This window comes from Gorilla gorilla, chromosome 4, assembly GCF_029281585.2.
Source record: "Gorilla gorilla gorilla isolate KB3781 chromosome 4, NHGRI_mGorGor1-v2.1_pri, whole genome shotgun sequence".
Lineage (NCBI taxonomy): Eukaryota > Metazoa > Chordata > Mammalia > Primates > Hominidae > Gorilla > Gorilla gorilla.
This window is the reverse complement of record NC_073228.2, coordinates 52,493,323-52,511,585: the sequence shown is the minus strand read 5'-3', so window position 1 is coordinate 52,511,585 and position 18,263 is coordinate 52,493,323. Positions and strand designations below refer to the sequence as shown.

Here is an 18,263-nt window from a genome sequence, read left to right as displayed (position 1 = left end):
GAGGCGGGCAGATCATGAGGTCAGGAGATCAAGACCCTCCTGGCCACCATGGCGAAACCCCATCTCTAATAAAAATACAAAACTAGCCAGGCATGGTGGCGCATGCCTGTAATCCCAGCTACTCAGGAGGCTGAGGCAGAGAACTGTTTGAACCCGGGAGGTGGAAGTTGCAGTGAGCTGAGATTGCACCGCTGCACTCCAGCCTGGAGGACAGAGCGAGACTCCTTCCCAAAAAAAAAAAAAGATGGAATTTACTCTTCACAGCATTCAGGATTGCGTTTCTTTTTCCATGAGTGGTACTAAGAAGAGCCTCAAGGTGGGAGCAGGAAGGCTCTGCTGTGTCAGGTTATACGTGCACATATGCATGGCCACATGGCCCAACACTGTAAGGGCCTTGCTTGTAAGTCCCTTATTCTGTCCTCTAGCAATGTGACCATGTAGGCAACATTTGAAATTCCTTTAAAATTCCTTCTAGGCAGAGATTTAAGCTAAGAGGAGGACCTGAGTGACCTCTGGTGCAACACCTGAAAGCCCACGACAAGCCTCCTGGGCTTTTCCATGAATATCGCTGTGCCCCTGCCTACGGATATGCTGATGTGTGTATACAATATTCTGTGAGAAGTAGAGATGCTGAACACTAAACAACAGAAACCCATTTGGTCTAACTCCATCTCTGCCTACTCAGACATCTGCTTCTAGCGGTATCAGAGTTATGTCTATGTAGCTAAAACAAATGGAGTAAGGCAGCAATACACACAGGCTGACAAGCCCAGGATGGAGGGCGGCACTGCAGATGCTCTGCTCTCTGCTGGAATGTGTGGACATACAGGAATCCCTATCCCAGGACACCCGCAGACCCCCACCATGAATCCGAGATGCTCCCCAATGACGGTGATGATGACAGAACAGAGATGCCATCCCTGGTCACTCACACACACACACACACACACACACACACACACTCCCACTGCCTCCCTCTGCACCCCTCCCAAAGGCACCTGCCTTCCTCTCCTCTCAATCCACAAGCCAACCTCCAGCTGCCACCTCTCTATCAGCCTTGGCTACCCCCACCCACGCTGGCATCTGCCTGGCAGCTCCCTATCCACCCCCTCAGCCCTCAGGAGGCCAGGGCACACATGGAACAGGTTGATGCTGTTCTCCAGGAAGTGGAGTGGGAGGGGGGTGGGGTCACTAGGGCAGGCGGGGTCCCCGGAAGCCTCTGTCCCTGCATAAAGCAGCCTGTCCTGGCAAGGGACGGTCATCCTCTCAACCTACAGACCCAGTGAGCCCTAGGCCCTCACCCCAGACCCAGCTGCTGGACAGGACCCAGCCCCACTCCCAGGTAAGAACTTGATGACAGCAGGGAAGGCAGGGGTGCTCTGAGGACACAGGAAGATGGGTGGACCAAGAAGGGAATGGAACTCCCCTAGAGTCCAATGGGATAAGTATCCCAATAGGCCTTGGGGAGGGAAGGGAGAGGCAGGCCTGTGGACATCTCTCTGGTGAAGAGGAGGCTGCTGTTGCCCAAGCCCTTCCCAGGTGCACCCAGGTGGCACCAGGAGGTTGTCCTGCCCCATCCTGGCCCTCCCAGGAATGAGGGTAAAAGAAAAAAAAAAGCACCTTGAAGCTGGCAGAACAGCCCCACGCATCTGTGCCGTGCTTCCTGCCCCCCCTGCTGCTGTGAAGTGCCTGTGGTGGATGTGGGATGCTTCCACGCCAGCTGGTGTGGCCTCTTCCACCCACGGGGATAACTGGGGTGTGCCGATCGGCCACCCAGCCAGAGCACCTGGACTCAAACTTCAAAGACAGAGACTTAAGATGTTGACCCTCAGGTCAGGTACGGTGGCTCACACCTGTAATCCCAGCACTTTGGGAGGGTGAGATGGGCGGATCACCTGAGGTCAGGAGTTCAAGACCAGCCTGGCCAACATGGTGAAACACCGTTTCTACTAAAAACACAAAAATTAGCTGGGCATGGTGGCAGGCGCCTGTAATCCCAGCTACCTGGGAGACTGAGGCAGGAGAATCACTTGAACCCAGGAGATGGAGGTTGCAGTGAGCCGAGATCGTGCCATTGCACTCCAGCCTGGGCAACAAGAATGAAACTCCATCTCAAAAAGAAAAAAAAAATGTTACCTCTCAGGTTCCCATGGGCCCCACATTCTCCAGGGCCCTCTCACCCTAGTGCACATCTCTCAGGGCCACATTCATTGGTTCTTTCCACACACATTTGCCAAGCTCGAACTCTGTGCCAGGTGTGGTACTTGCTGCTGCAGAGGTGACTAAGACCCATTTCCTGCCCTCTGGGAAGTCACAGACGAGGAGCTGATAGGGTCAGGTGAACAGATCATAACAGGAAGGTGCTTCAGAAGAGCACTTTGGAAACACAGATACAGTCACCAGCTGCCTGGAGGACTGAGGGAAGAGGTTCCAGGAGGTGACCTGAATTGAGCGTTAGAGGAGGACTAGGGAGTCTTCAGATCCGGAAGCGGGTATTGTAAGCAGAGGGGGCAAAGGTGAAGAGCATCAAAATGCCTGGATCCTGGCTGGGCACAGAGGCTCACACCTGTAATCACAGTACTTTGGGAGGTCAAGGAGGGCGGATCATCTGAGGTCAGGAGTTCGAGACCAGCATGACCAACATGGTGAAACCCTGTCTCCATTAAAAATACAAAAATTAGCCAGGCGTGGTGGCACACACCTGCAGTCCCAGCTACTCGGGAGGCTGAGGCAGGAGAATCGCTTGAATCTGAGAGGTGGAGACTGCAGGGAGCCAAGATGGCACCACTGCACGCCACCCTGGGCAACAGAGGAAGACTCCATCTCAAAAAGAAAAAAAAAAGTCTGGATCCAGGCATCCCCCAGGGGCTGTGAGAGGGGAGTGGGTCTACTCATACCTGTGGCACGCATGAGGGAAGGACAGGGTGCAGGGAAGTGTAACCCACACACGGAAAGGGCAACTGGGGCAGGTGAACAGCTTGGCCACCCAGGCTCTTGTTGCCAGCAGCATCTCCTTCCCTCCCCTGGTGTCCTCCGACTCTGGCTATTGCTAGTCTCTGGTGTGAGAGAAAGCTTTACTTCCATTGCTAAATAAATGCTCTAGACCAGGCACAGTGGCTCACATCTGTAATCCCAGCACTTCAGGAGGCTGAGATGGGAGGATCACTTGAGCCAGGAGTTTGAGACCAGCCTGGGAAACATAGTGAGACTCCGTCTCTACAAAAAAAATTTAAAAATTAGCCAAGTGCATGACTGCAGTCCCAGCTACTCAGGAGGCTGAAGTGGGAGGATCAATCAAGCCTTGGCGGTCAAGGCTGCAGTGAGCTGTGATCACGCCACTGCACTCCAGCCTGGGCAACAGAGTAAGACCTTGTCTCGGAAGAAAAGAGAAGAAAGCAAAGCAAGGCAAGGCGAGGTGGAGGGAAGGAAGGGAAGGAAGGAAGGAAGGGAGCGGGGGAAGAAAGAAAGAGGAAAGAAAGAAAGAAGGAAGGAAGGAAGGAAGGGAGGGAGGGAGGGAGGGAAGAAAGAAAGAAAGAAGGAAGGAAAGAAAGAAAGAAAGGAAGGAAGGAAGGAAGAAAGGAAAGAAAGAAAGAAAAAGAAAGAAAGAAAGAAAGAAAGAAAGAAAGAAAGAAAGAAAGAAAGAAAGAAAGAAAGAAAGAAAGAAAAGAAAGAAAAGAAGTGCTCCAGCTGGGCTCTGTGGCAGTGAAGAAAATGAGTGTGGAGTGAGAAAAATGCCCTTGACAAAGAAAAGGGAGGTGTGGCTTTGCTGGCCATCTATGGGACTTTGGGGCAACTCTTTCAACTCTCCAGCCCTAGGTTCCTCATCATAAAATGCAGACTCCCTCGATTCTTTCCAGCTGTGACATGAGACAATCCAGGCATCTCTAAGAGTTCTCCCTGCCCCAGAGCCGGGTAAACTCTCTCTGCAGGGGCCCAGCCCATATCCCGGGCTCCTTGGCAGCCTTGGCAGCCACCTTAACACTCTCCTGTCTCCCCACCTCCACAGAGACAATGACCATGTTTGAAAATGTCACCCGGGCCCTGGCCAGACAGCTAAACCCTCGAGGGGACCTGACACCACTTGACAGCCTCATCGACTTCAAGCGCTTCCATCCCTTCTGCCTGCTGCTGAGGAAGAGGAAGAGCACGCTCTTCTGGGGGGCCCGGTACGTCCGCACCGACTACACACTGCTGGATGTGCTTGAGCCCGGCAGCTCACCTTCAGGTCAGCCTCAAGCGGGGCTGGGAACTGAGGGATACTGAGGGATGGGGGCTGGGCACCTGGCCTGCAAGGAGGACCTCAAAGCTCCCTCTGGCCAGAGGTGATTAGATGTCATCTAGCCCAAAGTCATCATCAGGAGCTGAGGAGGCTGGTGGTCGGGGGGATACCTCTCAGCTCAGCTTCTTTTATTTATTTACTTGTTTGTTTTTGTAGAGATGGGTTCTTCCTTTGTTGCCCAGGCTGGTTTCAAACTCCTGCGCTCAAGCAATCCTTCCACCTTGGCCTCCCAAAATGCTGGGATTACAGGCATGAGTTACTGCACCCAGCCAGCCCAGCCCCTTTTGTCTTTTCCCTCCTGCAGACCCAACAGACACTGGGAATTTTGGCTTTAAGAATATGCTGGACACCCGAGTGGAGGGAGATGTGGATGTACCGAAGACGGTGAAGGTGAAGGGAACAGCAGGGCTCTCGCAGAACAGCACTCTGGAGGTCCAGACACTCAGTGTGGCTCCCAAGGCCCTGGAGACCTTGCGGGAGAGGTGAGAGTGGGTGGGACTGAAGGTCTCCCGGAATGTGGGTGGGGCAGTGCATGGAAAGGGTGCTTGGGGCCTTGAGTTGAAAGGTAGGACCCTTGCACTGACCTTTGCCAATGTGGTCATGACAGGGGAGCTCTTGGAGGCAACCCTTCTGGCCCATGGCTGCATCCAGGCCATTTCCTAGTCACACCTCCCGGTGCTGCCACCGCCTCCAGGACCACCTCCCCACTGTCACGCATGCACAGGGAAGACGATGTCCACACTAGCTTGCTGTGTGATCTTGGAAAAGTCACTTCTCTTGGGACCTCAGTTTTCTTTTCTGCAAAATGACAGGATTGGATGATCATCTCTAAGGCTCCTTCTAACTCCAAGACTATGCAATACACTAGAAAAAGGAGGGATGGGTCTTAACTGCCCCCAGCTGAGACCTGAGCACTGTGTTCTGCTCCCATAAATGAAGCCTCCTGCCTGACCCCAATACACACTAAGCACGCCCTCGGGAATGCTGCCCCACAGCACAAAGGGTGTGGCAGGTGCCACATCGATGCTGGGCACCACGGATGTTTGGCTTCACACGGGAACTGACTTTTAAGTAGTTAAGTAGTGGTTGAAAGAAGGAGGTAAGGACTGTGAAGGCCAGAAGGAAAGGCCGAGGTAGTCATCCAGCAAGCATGTATATAGTAAAGCACTCTACTACGGGCTGGGGTGCGCCTAGAACATCTTTGTCCAAGAACCTTGCAGTCTAGGAAGGTGAAAATTTTCAAAACCTGTGCAACAGTAATTATAATCAAAGCCAAGAAGTGCTAAGTGCTGTAGGGATGGTTTGACTGAGTCTTGTGGCAGGTCAAAGGGATTTCTGGCTGGGGAAATAAGGGAAGATCTCACAGACATGGAAGCCTCTGTTTTGGGCCTTGAAAGATGAGCAGAAATTGGGCATGCAGGGCTGGGAGAAGGGTATTATGAAGGCACACAGGTGAGCAATCTCAAAACCACCAAGGGCCAGGAACAGCCAGCATGGCAGGGGCGGAAGAGGTGTGAGTAGAACGAGCAGGAAATGCAGGTGAACCCAAACCATGGAAGAGGCAAGTGGCAGCTCCAGGAGACTGAATTGTAGGCACCAGGAAGATCCTGAAAATGTTCTGATGTGCCCCATGACTAATCCAGCCAGATGGAGGAAGTGTGTCAGATAGGGGAAGAGGAACAGGGGTTTGAAGCAGTCAGACAAGGCAAGACACTTTTCTTCTTTTTTTTTGTTTGAAACAGTTTTTCGCTCTTGTTGCCCAGGCTAGAGTGCTGTGGTGCAATCTCGGCTCACCGCAACCTCCGCCTCCCAGGTTCAAGCAATTCTCCTGCCTCAGCCTCACAAGTAGCTGGGATTACAGGTGCCCGCCACTACGCCCGGATAATTTTTTATTATTTTATTTTATTTATTTATTTATTTTGAGATGGAGTCTCACTCTGTCGCCCAGGCTGGAGTGCAGTGGCATGATCTTAGCTCACTGCAAACTCCGCCTCCCGGGTTCAAGCAATTATCCAGCCTCAGCCTCCCAATTAGCTGGGACTACAGGTGTCTGTCACCACGCCCAGCTAATTTTTTATATTTTTAGTGGAGACGGGGTTTCACCATATTGGCTAGGCTGATCTCGAACTCCTGACTTTGTGATCTGTCCTCCTCGGCCTCCCAAAGTTCTGGGATTACAGGGAAGTAATCCCAGTTAAGTAGTGGTTGAAAGAAGGAGGTAAGGTGGCTCGTGAGACACCATACCCGGCTAATTTTTGTATTTTTAGTAGAGATGGGGTTTCACCATGTTAGTCAGGCTGGTCTTGAACTCCTGACCTCAGGTGATCCGCCTGCCTCAGCCCCCAAAAGTGCTGGGATTACAGGCATGAGCCACTGTGCCTGGTCTTTTTTTTTTTTTTTTTTTTGAGACGGAGTCTCTCTCTGTTGCACAGGCTGGAGTGCAGTGACACGATACCAGGTCACTGCAACCTCCGCCTCCCAGGTTCAAGCAGTCCTCCTGCCTCAGCCTCCTGAGTAGCTGGGATTGCAGGCGCACGCCACCACATCCAGCTAATTTTCGTATTTTTGGAAGAGATAGGGTTTTACCATGTTGGCCAGGCTGGTCTCGAACTCCTGACCGCAGGTGACCTGCCTACCTCGGCCTCCCAAAGTGCTGGGATTACAGGCGTGAGCCACCACCCCCAGCCAAGATACTGTTCTTCTATCCCATGAGCAATGAAAACTGAGGACCCGAGCTGGGGAAGGGCAAGAGGAGTGAAGAGGGAGGAATGGATGCAATGCCCATTGCCAACGGTGATAGAATGGCCTGGGCTTGGTAGCTGATTGCAGGATGAGGGAAAGGGTTTTGTCAAAGGTGACTGTGAGATTTTACCCAGGTTGTGACATTATAGGACATTAAAGGTACCATTACAGGTGACAAACAGGGAGACATAGGTTAGAGGTAGATTTGGAGATTGTGAGTTCCTTTTGGATGTTTTGAGTTTCTGGTTCTGCTGAGACATCAGCTGAGAATGTTGAACAGGTGATTGGAAATAAGGGCCTGGAGCTCAGGAGAGAGGTCAAAGTGAAGATACACACAAGGTAATCAGCACTATAAAGATTAAAACTGTAGGAGCCAGGGGAGGAGTCTCACTCCCGTAAGCCCAGCACTTTGGGAAGCCAAGGCAGGATTGCTTGTCCCAGGAGTTCAAACCAGCCTGGGCAAGAGAGTGAAACCCCCATCTCTACAAAAAATGCAATATTAGCCGGGCATGGTGGTGCACCTAGAGTCCCAGCTACTCAGGAGGTTGAGGCAAGGGGATCACTTAAGCCCAAGAGCTCTAGTCTGCAGTGAGTTATGATCGAGCCACTGCACTTCAGCCTGGGCAACAGAGTGGGACCTTAAAAAAAAAAAAAGAAAAAACTGTAGGAGTGAGTTGGGTGTGGGGAGCTTTTGGAGGGAGTTGAGAAAACAGGACTGAGAACAGAATCTTACAGAACATAAAATTTTAGCGAACCAAAGAAACTGGAAAATGAAGTGCAGAAAGAATGGATAAGATTTAGAAACTAGAAGTACTGGAGTTGAGCCAGGGTGGTACAGTGTGACTGGAAGCCAAGAGAAGCCAGTGTTGCACGGAGGGTTTCCACAGCAGGATCGAGTATTGCACAGAGTTAGGCAAGGTCATTGAGACTGATAGGTAAGAGATCATTGTAATTTCAGCTGAGTAGTGGAAATACAAGGCAAATTATAAAGAATTTAGGTGGACCGGCATGGTGGCTCACATCTGTAATCCCAGCTATTCGGGAGGCTGAGGGAGAAGAATCGCTTGAACCCGGGAGGCAGAGGTTGTAGTGAGCCAAGATCGCGCCACTGCACTCCAGCCTGGGTGACAGAGTGAGTGAGACTCCGTCTCAAAAAAAAAAAAGAATTTTTTTGATATATTTGTCAATGAAATGAAGGAAAAAAATAGGGTAGTAATTTGAGGGAGTGGCATGATCAAAGCAAACAAATTTGTTAAGGATTAGGGACACGTTTATATATGGAAGCAGACAGAAGGAGCAAGTGGAGAGGAGGAACTGGTGTTAACAGCAAGAGAGCGCATAAGATGTGGAGAGAAAGGATCCCAGAGAGATGAATGAGGAGGAAATGGGGGGGGGGGGCGCATCTACCCCTGAACTGGAGGAAAAGGGGGTAAGAAGCACCCAAGAGGCCCTGTTCCCGGCCAGGTGCTGGCCCAGACAATTACCGAGTTTATCTCTGAGCAACCCAGGAGGTCAGCATCATTATACTCATTTCATAGATGAGGCAGTTAAGACTCAGAGAAGCTGCCCCGCCAGTAAGTGTGAGATCTGGGTTTCAACCTCAGCCCTAGTCCAGAGTCCTCACTCCTTCCCTGCCACCACAATGTCTAGCTCCTGGGAATGACAGAAGGAAAGAGGAGGGTGTGGTACAGGCAGGAAGGAGCTCTGAATGGTTCACTTATGTTTCTCCTGCCACAGGAAGCTGGCAGCAGACCACCCATTCCTGAAGGAGATGCAAGATCAAGGGGAGAACCTGTATGTGGTGATGGAGGTGGTGGAGACGGTGCAGGAGGTCACACTGGAGCGAGCCGGCAAGGCAGAGGCCTGCTTCTCCCTCCCCTTCTTCGCCCCATTGGGGCTACAGGTTTGATTCAAACACACACACACACTCTCACACCCACACTCACACTCACACTCACACATACACATTTACATTCAGCCCCTCCTTGGAGACTTCATTAGCTTTGCCTGATCAGCACCCACCGAGGATGCTGAAAAGGGCCACTCCTTCGGGCCACTCCTTCCCCCGGCTCTTAAAGATCCAAATCCCAGACACATGCCGCCTCCCTGGTCAGTGGCACCCAGTGAGGGCAGATCCCTGCGCCAGATGCCACAGGGAACTACTGGGGAAGGGGAAAGTCACATTCCTGGGTTTTCCCTCGTGGTGCTCCCAATCCAAAGAGGAGATATCTTTACTCTCAGAAAGTCATCAGGTTCATAGAGGAGACACAGAGGCTAAAGCCCAGAGAACACAGGCTTGGAAAAGCCAATGGAAATAAGGAATGGTCTCCATACCTCTATCTATTGCATCTAAATATTCAAGGGATGATTTGGGATTTGGAGCCGGGAGTAGGGGTTAGTCATGGAAGGCATCCTGAAAGAGGTAAGCATGGGACAGATGGTGAAGAGGAAGAAGGAGCCAGGGCTTGGATGGAAGCTCTAGGGTGATGTACAGGCAGGAGATGGAGCAGGTCTGCCCAGTTCCTTTCATGCATCTGAACCAGGAAGACAGATACAGGTCACTGGAGGGAAAATCAGCAGAAATGAGCACAAGGACTTTGAAGTCCTTCCTCAGAGTCCAGACCAGGGACACCACGGAAGGCTTCCAGCTTCTTATCTCCCTGAAGGCTCTCAGCCCTGACCCTGCACCTCCCCCAACTCACGCTCCCAATATCTCATACTTAAGATGTCCAGAGATTCGCAAATTCTCATTGTCTAATTCTAGGGATCCATAAATCACAAGGAGGCTGTAACCATCCCCAAGGGCTGCGTCCTGGCCTTTCGAGTGAGACAGCTGATGGTCAAAGGCAAAGATGAGTGGGGTGAGCAGAGACCCACATGTTCTCCCCACAAGATGAGAATTACCTGCACCAATACTGAGGCACCCTGGTCCCCTCTTGCGGAAATGTCAGAGAATGAGTAGGGGGGTGTATTGTACTGTGATCCGACTGCAGCCATGGAGCCTGCTCTGGAGAGAAGGGTGAAGAGGCTCCTGGATTCTCAGCATCTTCTGGGTGCTGGGCACTGTGGTCATTGGGGGAGGGGGTACAAAGACAAACATGCACTGCCTCTGCTCTCAAGAAGTCTGTGGCCAAAGGAGGAAACAGACAGAGACTGGAATGGAAGGTAGAAAGTAGTGTTCTCATAGTGGAGAATTTATCAAGGAAGAAAAGATTGCTTCCAGCAATGGAGGTTGAAGCCGGGAATTAAATGAAGCATTTGGGGTGCAAGGTCCTAGCCCTTAGCAGAGCCCTTTGGCTTGAGACTGAAGAAGGGAATGTGGGGCAGCTGCTAAGTGTCCTCCTGCCCTCCCTCCCTTGCCCTTCACAGATATTCCACATATCTGCAATGATAACATGCAAACCTTCCCTCCTGGAGGTAAGTGAAATTGCTTACGGGCTTCCCACATCTTCCGCCCTATCCCTGACATTATCTGCCAAAATCCTCCACCCTCTCCTAGCTTATACTATAATCCCCCAAGGGGCCTCTGCTTTTGTTTCCCAAGTCCCTAAGAATACCTAGCCTCAACTTTAGGAAAGACAGATAGAGGCATATAAATACTGTCCCAGAGAGATATAGAAATTGACAGACAGAGACTGGAAGGCACAGTCAGAAGCAGCAGTAAGACTTGGAGACAGAGTGTGTTCCCGAATCATGGGGGTGGATGAGCTAGCATAATCTCCCTGTGTTTTTATAATGATCACTGATGAAACTGCCTTGAAGACTGTTTTAGATGAAAAGGCAAAAATGGGTTTTGTGCTGACAGATGTGCATTTTTTCTGTCTTCAGAAAAGTCAGGAGAGGAGAAGGTCATCCGTAAGTGTTTCCTTTCATTCCACTAAAACTTTCTTGACTCAGAATTTTAAAACTCCAGTCTTTTTCTTTCCTTCTGACAGGCCTGACAGGGAAATAGCAGAGCGAATCTCAGCAAATAATTGTCCCCGAAACATGGCAGAAATTCCAATAGCTTGGGAAAAAGCAGTGGAAAGGGGGAGTCTTTGGACAAGATGCCCAGGTGGTCTGACGCCTGAGACCTTTGTCCTCAACAGCCTTAGTAGCAGCCAGGCACAGTGATTCACGCCTATAATCCCAGCACTTTGGGAGGCTGAGGCAGGAGGATCCCTTGAGCTCAGGAGTTCAAGACCAGCCTGGGCAACATAGTGAGACAATGTCTCTATTTTTAAAAAAAAATTTTTTTTTGAGATGGAGTTTCACTCTTGTTGCCCAGGCTGGAGTGTAGTGGCGCAATCTCAGTCCACTGCAACCTCCACCTCCCCAGTTCAAGTGATTCTCCTGCCTCAGCCTCTGGAGTAGCTGGGATTACAGGCACCCGCCACCATGCCCTGCTAAGTTTTTGTATTTTTAGTAGAGATGGGGTTTCACCATGTTGGTCAGGCAGGTCTTGAACTCCTGACCTCAGGTGATCCACCCACCTCAGCCTCCCAAAGTATTGGGATTACAGGCGTGAGCCACGGCGCCTGGCCTTTTTTTTTTTTTCTTGAGACAGAGTCTCATTCTGTTGCCCAGACTGGAGTGCAATGGTGAGATCTCAGCTCACTGCAAACTCTGCCTCCCGGGTTCAAGCAATTCTTGTGCGTCAGCCTCCTGAGTAGCTAGGATAACAGGCGTGGGCCACCACACTCGGCGAATTTTTAGTATAGATGGGGTTTCACCATGTTGGCCAGGCTGGTCTCAAACTCCTGACCTCAGGTGATCCTCCCACCTTGGCCTCCCAAAGTGCTGGGATCACAGGTGTGAGCCACTGCACCTGGCCTAGAAAAAAAAAAAAATTAAAAGTCTTAGTAGCTATAACCTGCTACACACACATCTGCAACTCGGCCACCCAGCAACTGGGGCCAGAGCCACTGAGTCACAGTAATGCCAGGAACAAGGTAGCTGGGCTCTCCCAGGAGACAGGCAGGATGTATTTCCTCATCTTCCTTAGTGTCTCATCCCCTGGGTATGGCTGCCATTCTGAAGGATTGCATTCTTATCTTTTTTTTTTTTCCTTTTTTTTCTCAGTTATCCAGGCATCTGATGTTGGTAAGGAACTTTGTGAGTTTCCCCCAAGACTTTGGCATGGAGGTAGCATTAGGGGTAGAGAGAGGAGAAGGCGAAGTCATTCTTCTTTGTCAGCTAACTCATGGGAAGGGAAAACAGACCCTCTTTCTCCACTTTTTGCTGGAGTCTCAAAGAAAAGTCAAGTGTGTACTGATATGGGATAAGGCCTGGGATCTCAGGAAGATTAACTGTTGGGTTAGATGATACATGCATCCTGGCCCACCTTCTCGCCCCAACCCTCAGGTTAGGGTTGGTGGATAGTTCTGTCACCGCATTCCTTGGTAAAGAAAAATGGGGCCAGGCTCAAACTGGGGGGTAGAGCATGGGTACCTAAAGGGGGCTGAGTGTAGGAGCCCTGCAGGGGGAATGCTGACTGGAGGGGAAGGTGCCCGATGGAGGGCTGTGTGTCCCATTATTGTCCCCATAGGGGACGTACACGAAGGCTTCAGGACACTAAAAGAAGAAGTTCAGAGAGAGACCCAACAAGTGGAGAAGCTGAGCCGAGTAGGGCAAAGCTCCCTGCTCAGCTCCCTCAGCAAACTTCTAGGGAAGAAAAAGGAGCTACAAGACCTTGAGCTCGCAGTGAGGACCTAGTGGAAGTGGGGAAGGGTGGGAGAAGGCATGTTTTGGTGAAGATTTGGTGGGGGCGGGTATTGCAGCAAGTGGGGAGATCTGACAGGGGCAGGAGGTGGGTGGCCAGGGGAGTCCACCTTAGATACCTTCCCCAAGGCTGGCCACGTGCCCCAAGGCTGCCAGGCTGCTGCTCCTCCCTTTGTCCCCTGGAAAAGGGCAAACAGTGGGTTCCCCCAAGGCACATGCTCCCTCTGATGGCCAGAAGGGCCGTCTGCTGGAGGGGCTGGAACCTTCTCTTTCCAGAGTCCAAAACTCAGGAAACAAGGAACCCAGGAGTCCAGTACTCTTCAGGACATGAGGCCTCAAAAAAGAAATCAGGAAATGGAGAGAGTTCCCGCATGTCAAGGGGTTATAATGCGCTGGGCCCTGGGTTGGGCCCTTGCCTATGTTATCTTCAATAGTCGCCCACCTTCCCCCACAGCTTGAAGGGGCTCTAGACAAGGGACATGAAGTGACCCTGGAGGCACTCCCAAAAGATGTCCTGCTATCAAAGGAGGCCGTGGGCGCCATCCTCTATTTCGTTGGAGCCCTAACAGGTAAGTGGGGAATCAGGTCTTCATTTATAGACCTTTTCAGTAATAGGAATGAATCGCTTGAATCAATTCCCAAATGGATGAATAAATGAATGAATGACAAATTATACCACAGTTAAGTAGTTTATATCTACATTTTTATAAACTGGTTTCATGGCTGGCTGCAGTGGCTCATGCCTGTAATCCCAGCACTTTGGGAGACCAAGGTGGATGGATCACCTGCGGTCAAGAGTTCGAGACCAGCCTGGCCAACATGGTGAAACCCCGCCTCTTCCAAAAATACAAAAATTAGCCAGGTGTGGTGGCAGGTGCCTGTAATCCCAACTACTTGGGAGGCTAAGACAGGAGAATTGCTTGAACCCGGGAGGGGGAGGGTGCAGTGAGCCGAGATCACTCCATTGTACTCCAGCCTGGGCAACAGAGAAAGACTCCATCAAAAAAAAAAAAAAAAAAATTGGTTTCATTCCTAAGGATTTGCTTGGTCACATTGGGTGGTCTGAGAAGACAGCCTAGTCTTGCTAATAGAGGTTGAATAACCCTAGTTTTATCGGCAACATATTTAAAATTTTTGCATATAGCTAAGCTCATCACTTCTATCCTGATACCTGTTAGCTTTAACTTCAGGGAGTAACATTTTCTTATCTTGCCCCTGAAAGCTCTTCTTCCCTCCACATTTTCTAGTTTTCCACTTAGAAAAACTCTGTGGTCCTTCAGGTGTAAGCCGAAACGTTTGTTCCCTTAAGAAGCCTGCCCTCCAACTCCAAGACCAAAGTGGACCCCTCAGCTATGGCTCCCTTAACACCTGCGTTGTAATTACATCCAATGAATGAAGGCTGAAATTCTGGAAGTGCGCTATTTGGAGGCTGTAGTCCCCTCTGCACCAGCAACACACATCTTTCTCTGCTTTTTTTCTCCAGAGCTAAGTGAAGCCCAACAGAAGCTGCTGGTGAAATCCATGGAGAAAAAGATCCTACCCGTGCAGCTAAAGCTGGTGAGGGAAAAACAGCAGATGCTGGGGAGAGTCTGGGAGTAGCTGCAGCCAGTGGAGATGCAGATTTCGCCTAAGGATGGAGCCATTCTGGAGGATCCCCGTCTTATCCCAGGGGCTTATGCCCACTCCCCCTTTCTCTCTCTATTTCTCCTTTTTTGTTATTTCACAAGAGGTGGAAGACTGAATTTCTGGGCAATAATCTGGGTTTATTAGCCTGATCTTGGGAGAAGAGACAGAAACTCTGGCCTTGCTTATTCCTAGCCAAATATTGTAAGCAAAATTTTTTTTTTTTTTTTGAGATGGAGTTTCACTCTTTTTGCCCAGGCTGGAGTGCAATGGTGCGATCTTGGCTCACCACAACCTCCGCCTCCCAGGTTCAAGCGATTCTCCTGCCTCAGCCTCCCGAGTAGCTGGGATTACAGGCGCCCACCACCACACCCTGCTAATTTTGTATTTTTAGTAGAGACAGGGTTTCACCATGTTGGCCAGGCTGGTCTCAAACTCCCGACCTCAGGTGATCTGCCCACCTCAGCCTCCCAAAGTGCTGGGATTACAGGTGTGAGCCACCTCACCTGGGCTGTGAGCAAATTTTTTAATGTGTCTGAGTCTGTCTCAATTTATTCCTCTGTAAAATGGGGCTAAAAATCAATGTGCTGCCCACTGTATAGGGCTGTTCAAAGACCCAGATGGGGTTATAATGTAAGGTAAAGTAAGGAATTCTAATAAGGGGAATGTAACCTTCTTGTGATTTTTGTGAGTTAGGAGAGGAGAGAGGTTTCCAGTTCTTTCTTTTCATGCTGTTTTGATTCCCTCCAGGTGGAGAGCACGATGGAACAGAACTTCCTGCTGGATAAAGAGGGTGTTTTCCCCCTGCAACCTGAGCTGCTCTCCTCCCTTGGGGACGAGGAGCTGACCCTCACGGAGGCTCTAGTTGGGCTAAGCGGCCTGGAAGTGCAGAGATCGGGCCCCCAATATATGTGGGACCCAGACACCCTCCCTCGCCTCTGTGCTCTTTATGCGGGCCTCTCTCTCCTTCAGCAGCTGACCAAGGCCTCCTAATTTGCCTTTTACGTCTGCTTCATGACTCCCTAATGCTTTCCCAACCTCGTGGTGCTGTGTCCTTACCACCTAAGGGCATTTCAGAGCCATCGGCTGAAGACATCTGAAATCTCAGTTGGTCACCCATGATAACCAACTTCCACCTGCCCAACCATATATCACCCCCTATGCCTCCAGCTCCACAACCCACTAAGCCCATCTGCTGATGCTTAAATTTTCTTTACTTTTCTTTTTTTTCCTTTTTTTTGAAATGGAGGCTCGCTCTGTCACCCAGGCTGGAGTGCAGTGGTGTGATCTTGGCTCACTGCGACCTCCGCCTCCCGGGTTCAAGCAATTCTCCTGCCTCAGCCTCTCGAGCAGCTGGAATTACAGGCACGCGCCACGACACCCAGCTAATTTTTGTATTTTTAGTAGAGACAAGGTTTCATCATGTTGCGCAGGTTGGTCTCGAACTCCTGGCCTCAAGTGATCTGCCCGCCTCGGCCTCCCAAAGTGCTGGGATTACAGGCATGAGCCACCGTGCCCGGCCTATGCTTAAATATTCTAGGAGTAGAAGCACTCAGACTTTTAAAACTATGAGCCGTTTCAGCAAAACTGAGAAAAAAAAAAGATTAATTAATTTCCTATCCTAATCCCTCCTACTTATACTACCCCAAAAAACAAGCTTTACTGGAATTAATGGAAAATATTATGTCAATCTTAGGAATGATATGTCTTTTGGTGTTTTTCTTTAAAGAATTTATCATACAGAAATTCTTAATTTGTGCCAGAAAAAGAAATTGTTATCATACTGCATATAAATCATATGTACATGAATATGATGCTGTACTGTCCTCAGGCAAACTGGAAAATGCTCAGAGGGTATAGAATGTGGAATCCAGATTTTTTTTTCTGTTGAATTAGTTTTCTTTAATGGAATCTTGAGTCTCAAGTGAGAAGATATCAAAGCAGTTTGTCTTCAAAGAAGAGCATTTGGGGGTCCCCTAGCTCTGGGTTGAGGGAAAGACCGAGAGATATATAGTAGAATCCCGAAACAAAAATAAGACAGATTTCAAATTTATTGAACAGAAAATGCAGATGGGCCTTTAAAAAAAAGGGGGACCCAAGAATAAGACTAACCCAAAACTTTAAAAACTAAATTGTGATATTATTTCACCTTTCTCTGTTCTGCCCTGAAATTTAGGGTTCTTGTAGGAGGAAGTAGTGTGGGTAGGCTTGGCATATGGACCTACTACTAATATGGATATTACAATCTCATCAAACCGCTGGGTTTATATCATCCTCCTCTGCCTAAAAGCTGGGTTTGAACATCTTTCACCAACCTCTTTTAAAGCAGTATCAGGACCGGACACCGTAGCTCACGCCTGTAATCCCAGCACTTTGGGAGGCTAATGTGGGCAGATCGCTTGAATCCAGGAGTTCAAGACCAGCCTGGGCAACATGGCGAAACCCCATCTCTACAAGATATACCAAAAATTAGCCAGGCATAGTGGCATGTGTCTGTGGTCCCAGCTACTCGGGAGACTGAGGTTGGAGGATCACTTGAGCCTGGGAGGCTGAGGCTGCAGTTAGCCAAGATAGCACCACTGCACTCCAGCTTGGGTGATGGAGCGAGATCCTGTCTCAAAAAATAAAAATAATTTTTAAAAAAGTAGTTCTGTGAGTGCAGCGCATGCCTGTAATCCCAGCACTTTGCAAGGCCGAGGCAGGAGGATCATCTGAGGTCAGGAGTTCAAGAACAGCCTAACCAACATAGTGAAGCCCTGTCTCTACTAAAAATTAAAAAAAAAAATTAAAAATTAGCTGGACGTGGTGGCTCGCACCTGTAGTCCCAGCTACTCAGGAGAAGGAGGCAGGAGAATCGCTTGAACCCCAGAGGGGGAGGTTGCAGTGAGCCAAGATCACGACACTGTACTCCCTAGCCTGGCCAACAGAATGAGATTCCGTTTAAAAAAAAAAAAAGTTTTATGAGTGGAAGAATTTCTCTAAGGATTTTGGTCCCTGGAGTCAGACTCTCCCGCAGTGTCTTAGTCGCCCCCTGCCCAGCCTGGTTCCCTCATCCACCAAGAATTCATGACCAACTGCCAGAAGCTTTGTGTTATGCCGCCAGCCTCCCTGATCCTGAGCACCTTCCAAAGCCTCACTCTATTGCTCATGGATATACTGGGTTGTTATCTGCTGACTTGGTTGTTTTCTCCTTGTGATGTAAACTTAATAGAGAGATGAGCTAACACCCTAACTATCTAGAAGAGTAACTCCTTTGATTGTTAAGGATGAACATAACTCATCTGTTTTCTTCCTTACCATTCTCGCCCACCTTCAGTTGCAGATACGGTGTTATGAAGAGGTTCTAATGAGTTTATTCCAATGATCATTCAAAAGTCCTGTTATCCACCCCCCAGCCCTGGAAGGTGAGAGGACAGTTGAGGAGGAACTGGTCAAGGCATGTTCCCTAAAACTAGAGCACATATCTTTCCAGTTAGCAAGTGGCTGTTTAATGCAAGGAACATCCTGCAATCCTATGAAAGAGGATGCAAAAGATATGCAGGATACCCTTTATATATGCAAAGGAGGAGGTCAAAACATATTTCCTGCCTTCTAGGTCCTTACAAAAGGGCTAGATTGTCTTGTAGGGTCCGTGAAAAGTCTAAAACTCAGGACTTCCACTTATGGGAGAGAGAAAAGTTTCAAGGTAGGGAGAGAGTTTTTGTTTTGTGTTCTAAGAAATTGGGAGCTATATCCTTCACCTTGTTCCCTGCAGAACCAGTGGGGGAGTCCTTTGAAAAATAAGTGGGTAGGGTTTCTTGTCCAATTTGCTTCCCCTTAGGTACACCACTAAGTAAACAATCATTCTCTCCTTAGGCACACCATTATTCTGTTCCCCATTTCACAATGTCTGTCTGGATGTATAAAAGCCCTCTCAATG

The 18,263-nt window shown here is 49.6% G+C and overlaps 1 protein-coding gene across 2 annotated transcripts; it reads left to right on the top strand.

Annotated features, from left to right (window-relative positions):
• Positions 1-1,247: 1,247 nt before the first annotated feature.
• On the top strand, positions 1,248-17,365 carry GSDMA (gasdermin A). 2 transcript variants are annotated; one of them, XM_004041758.5, is made up of 12 exons: positions 1,248-1,342; positions 4,007-4,225; positions 4,584-4,761; positions 8,759-8,924; positions 9,786-9,882; positions 10,391-10,438; positions 10,850-10,876; positions 12,083-12,103; positions 12,549-12,703; positions 13,176-13,290; positions 14,205-14,278; positions 15,095-17,364. In XM_004041758.5, the coding sequence occupies exons 2-12, from the start codon at positions 4,012-4,014 to the stop codon at positions 15,335-15,337; spliced, it is 1,338 nt and encodes a 445-aa protein (XP_004041806.2). In that variant the 5' UTR covers positions 1,248-1,342; positions 4,007-4,011; the 3' UTR covers positions 15,338-17,364. The 2 variants fall into 2 exon arrangements, with proteins under 2 accessions (XP_004041806.2, XP_055244222.2); XM_055388247.2 differs by lacking the exon at positions 10,850-10,876 and having other exon boundaries at positions 15,095-17,365.
• Positions 17,366-18,263: the final 898 nt, after the last annotated feature.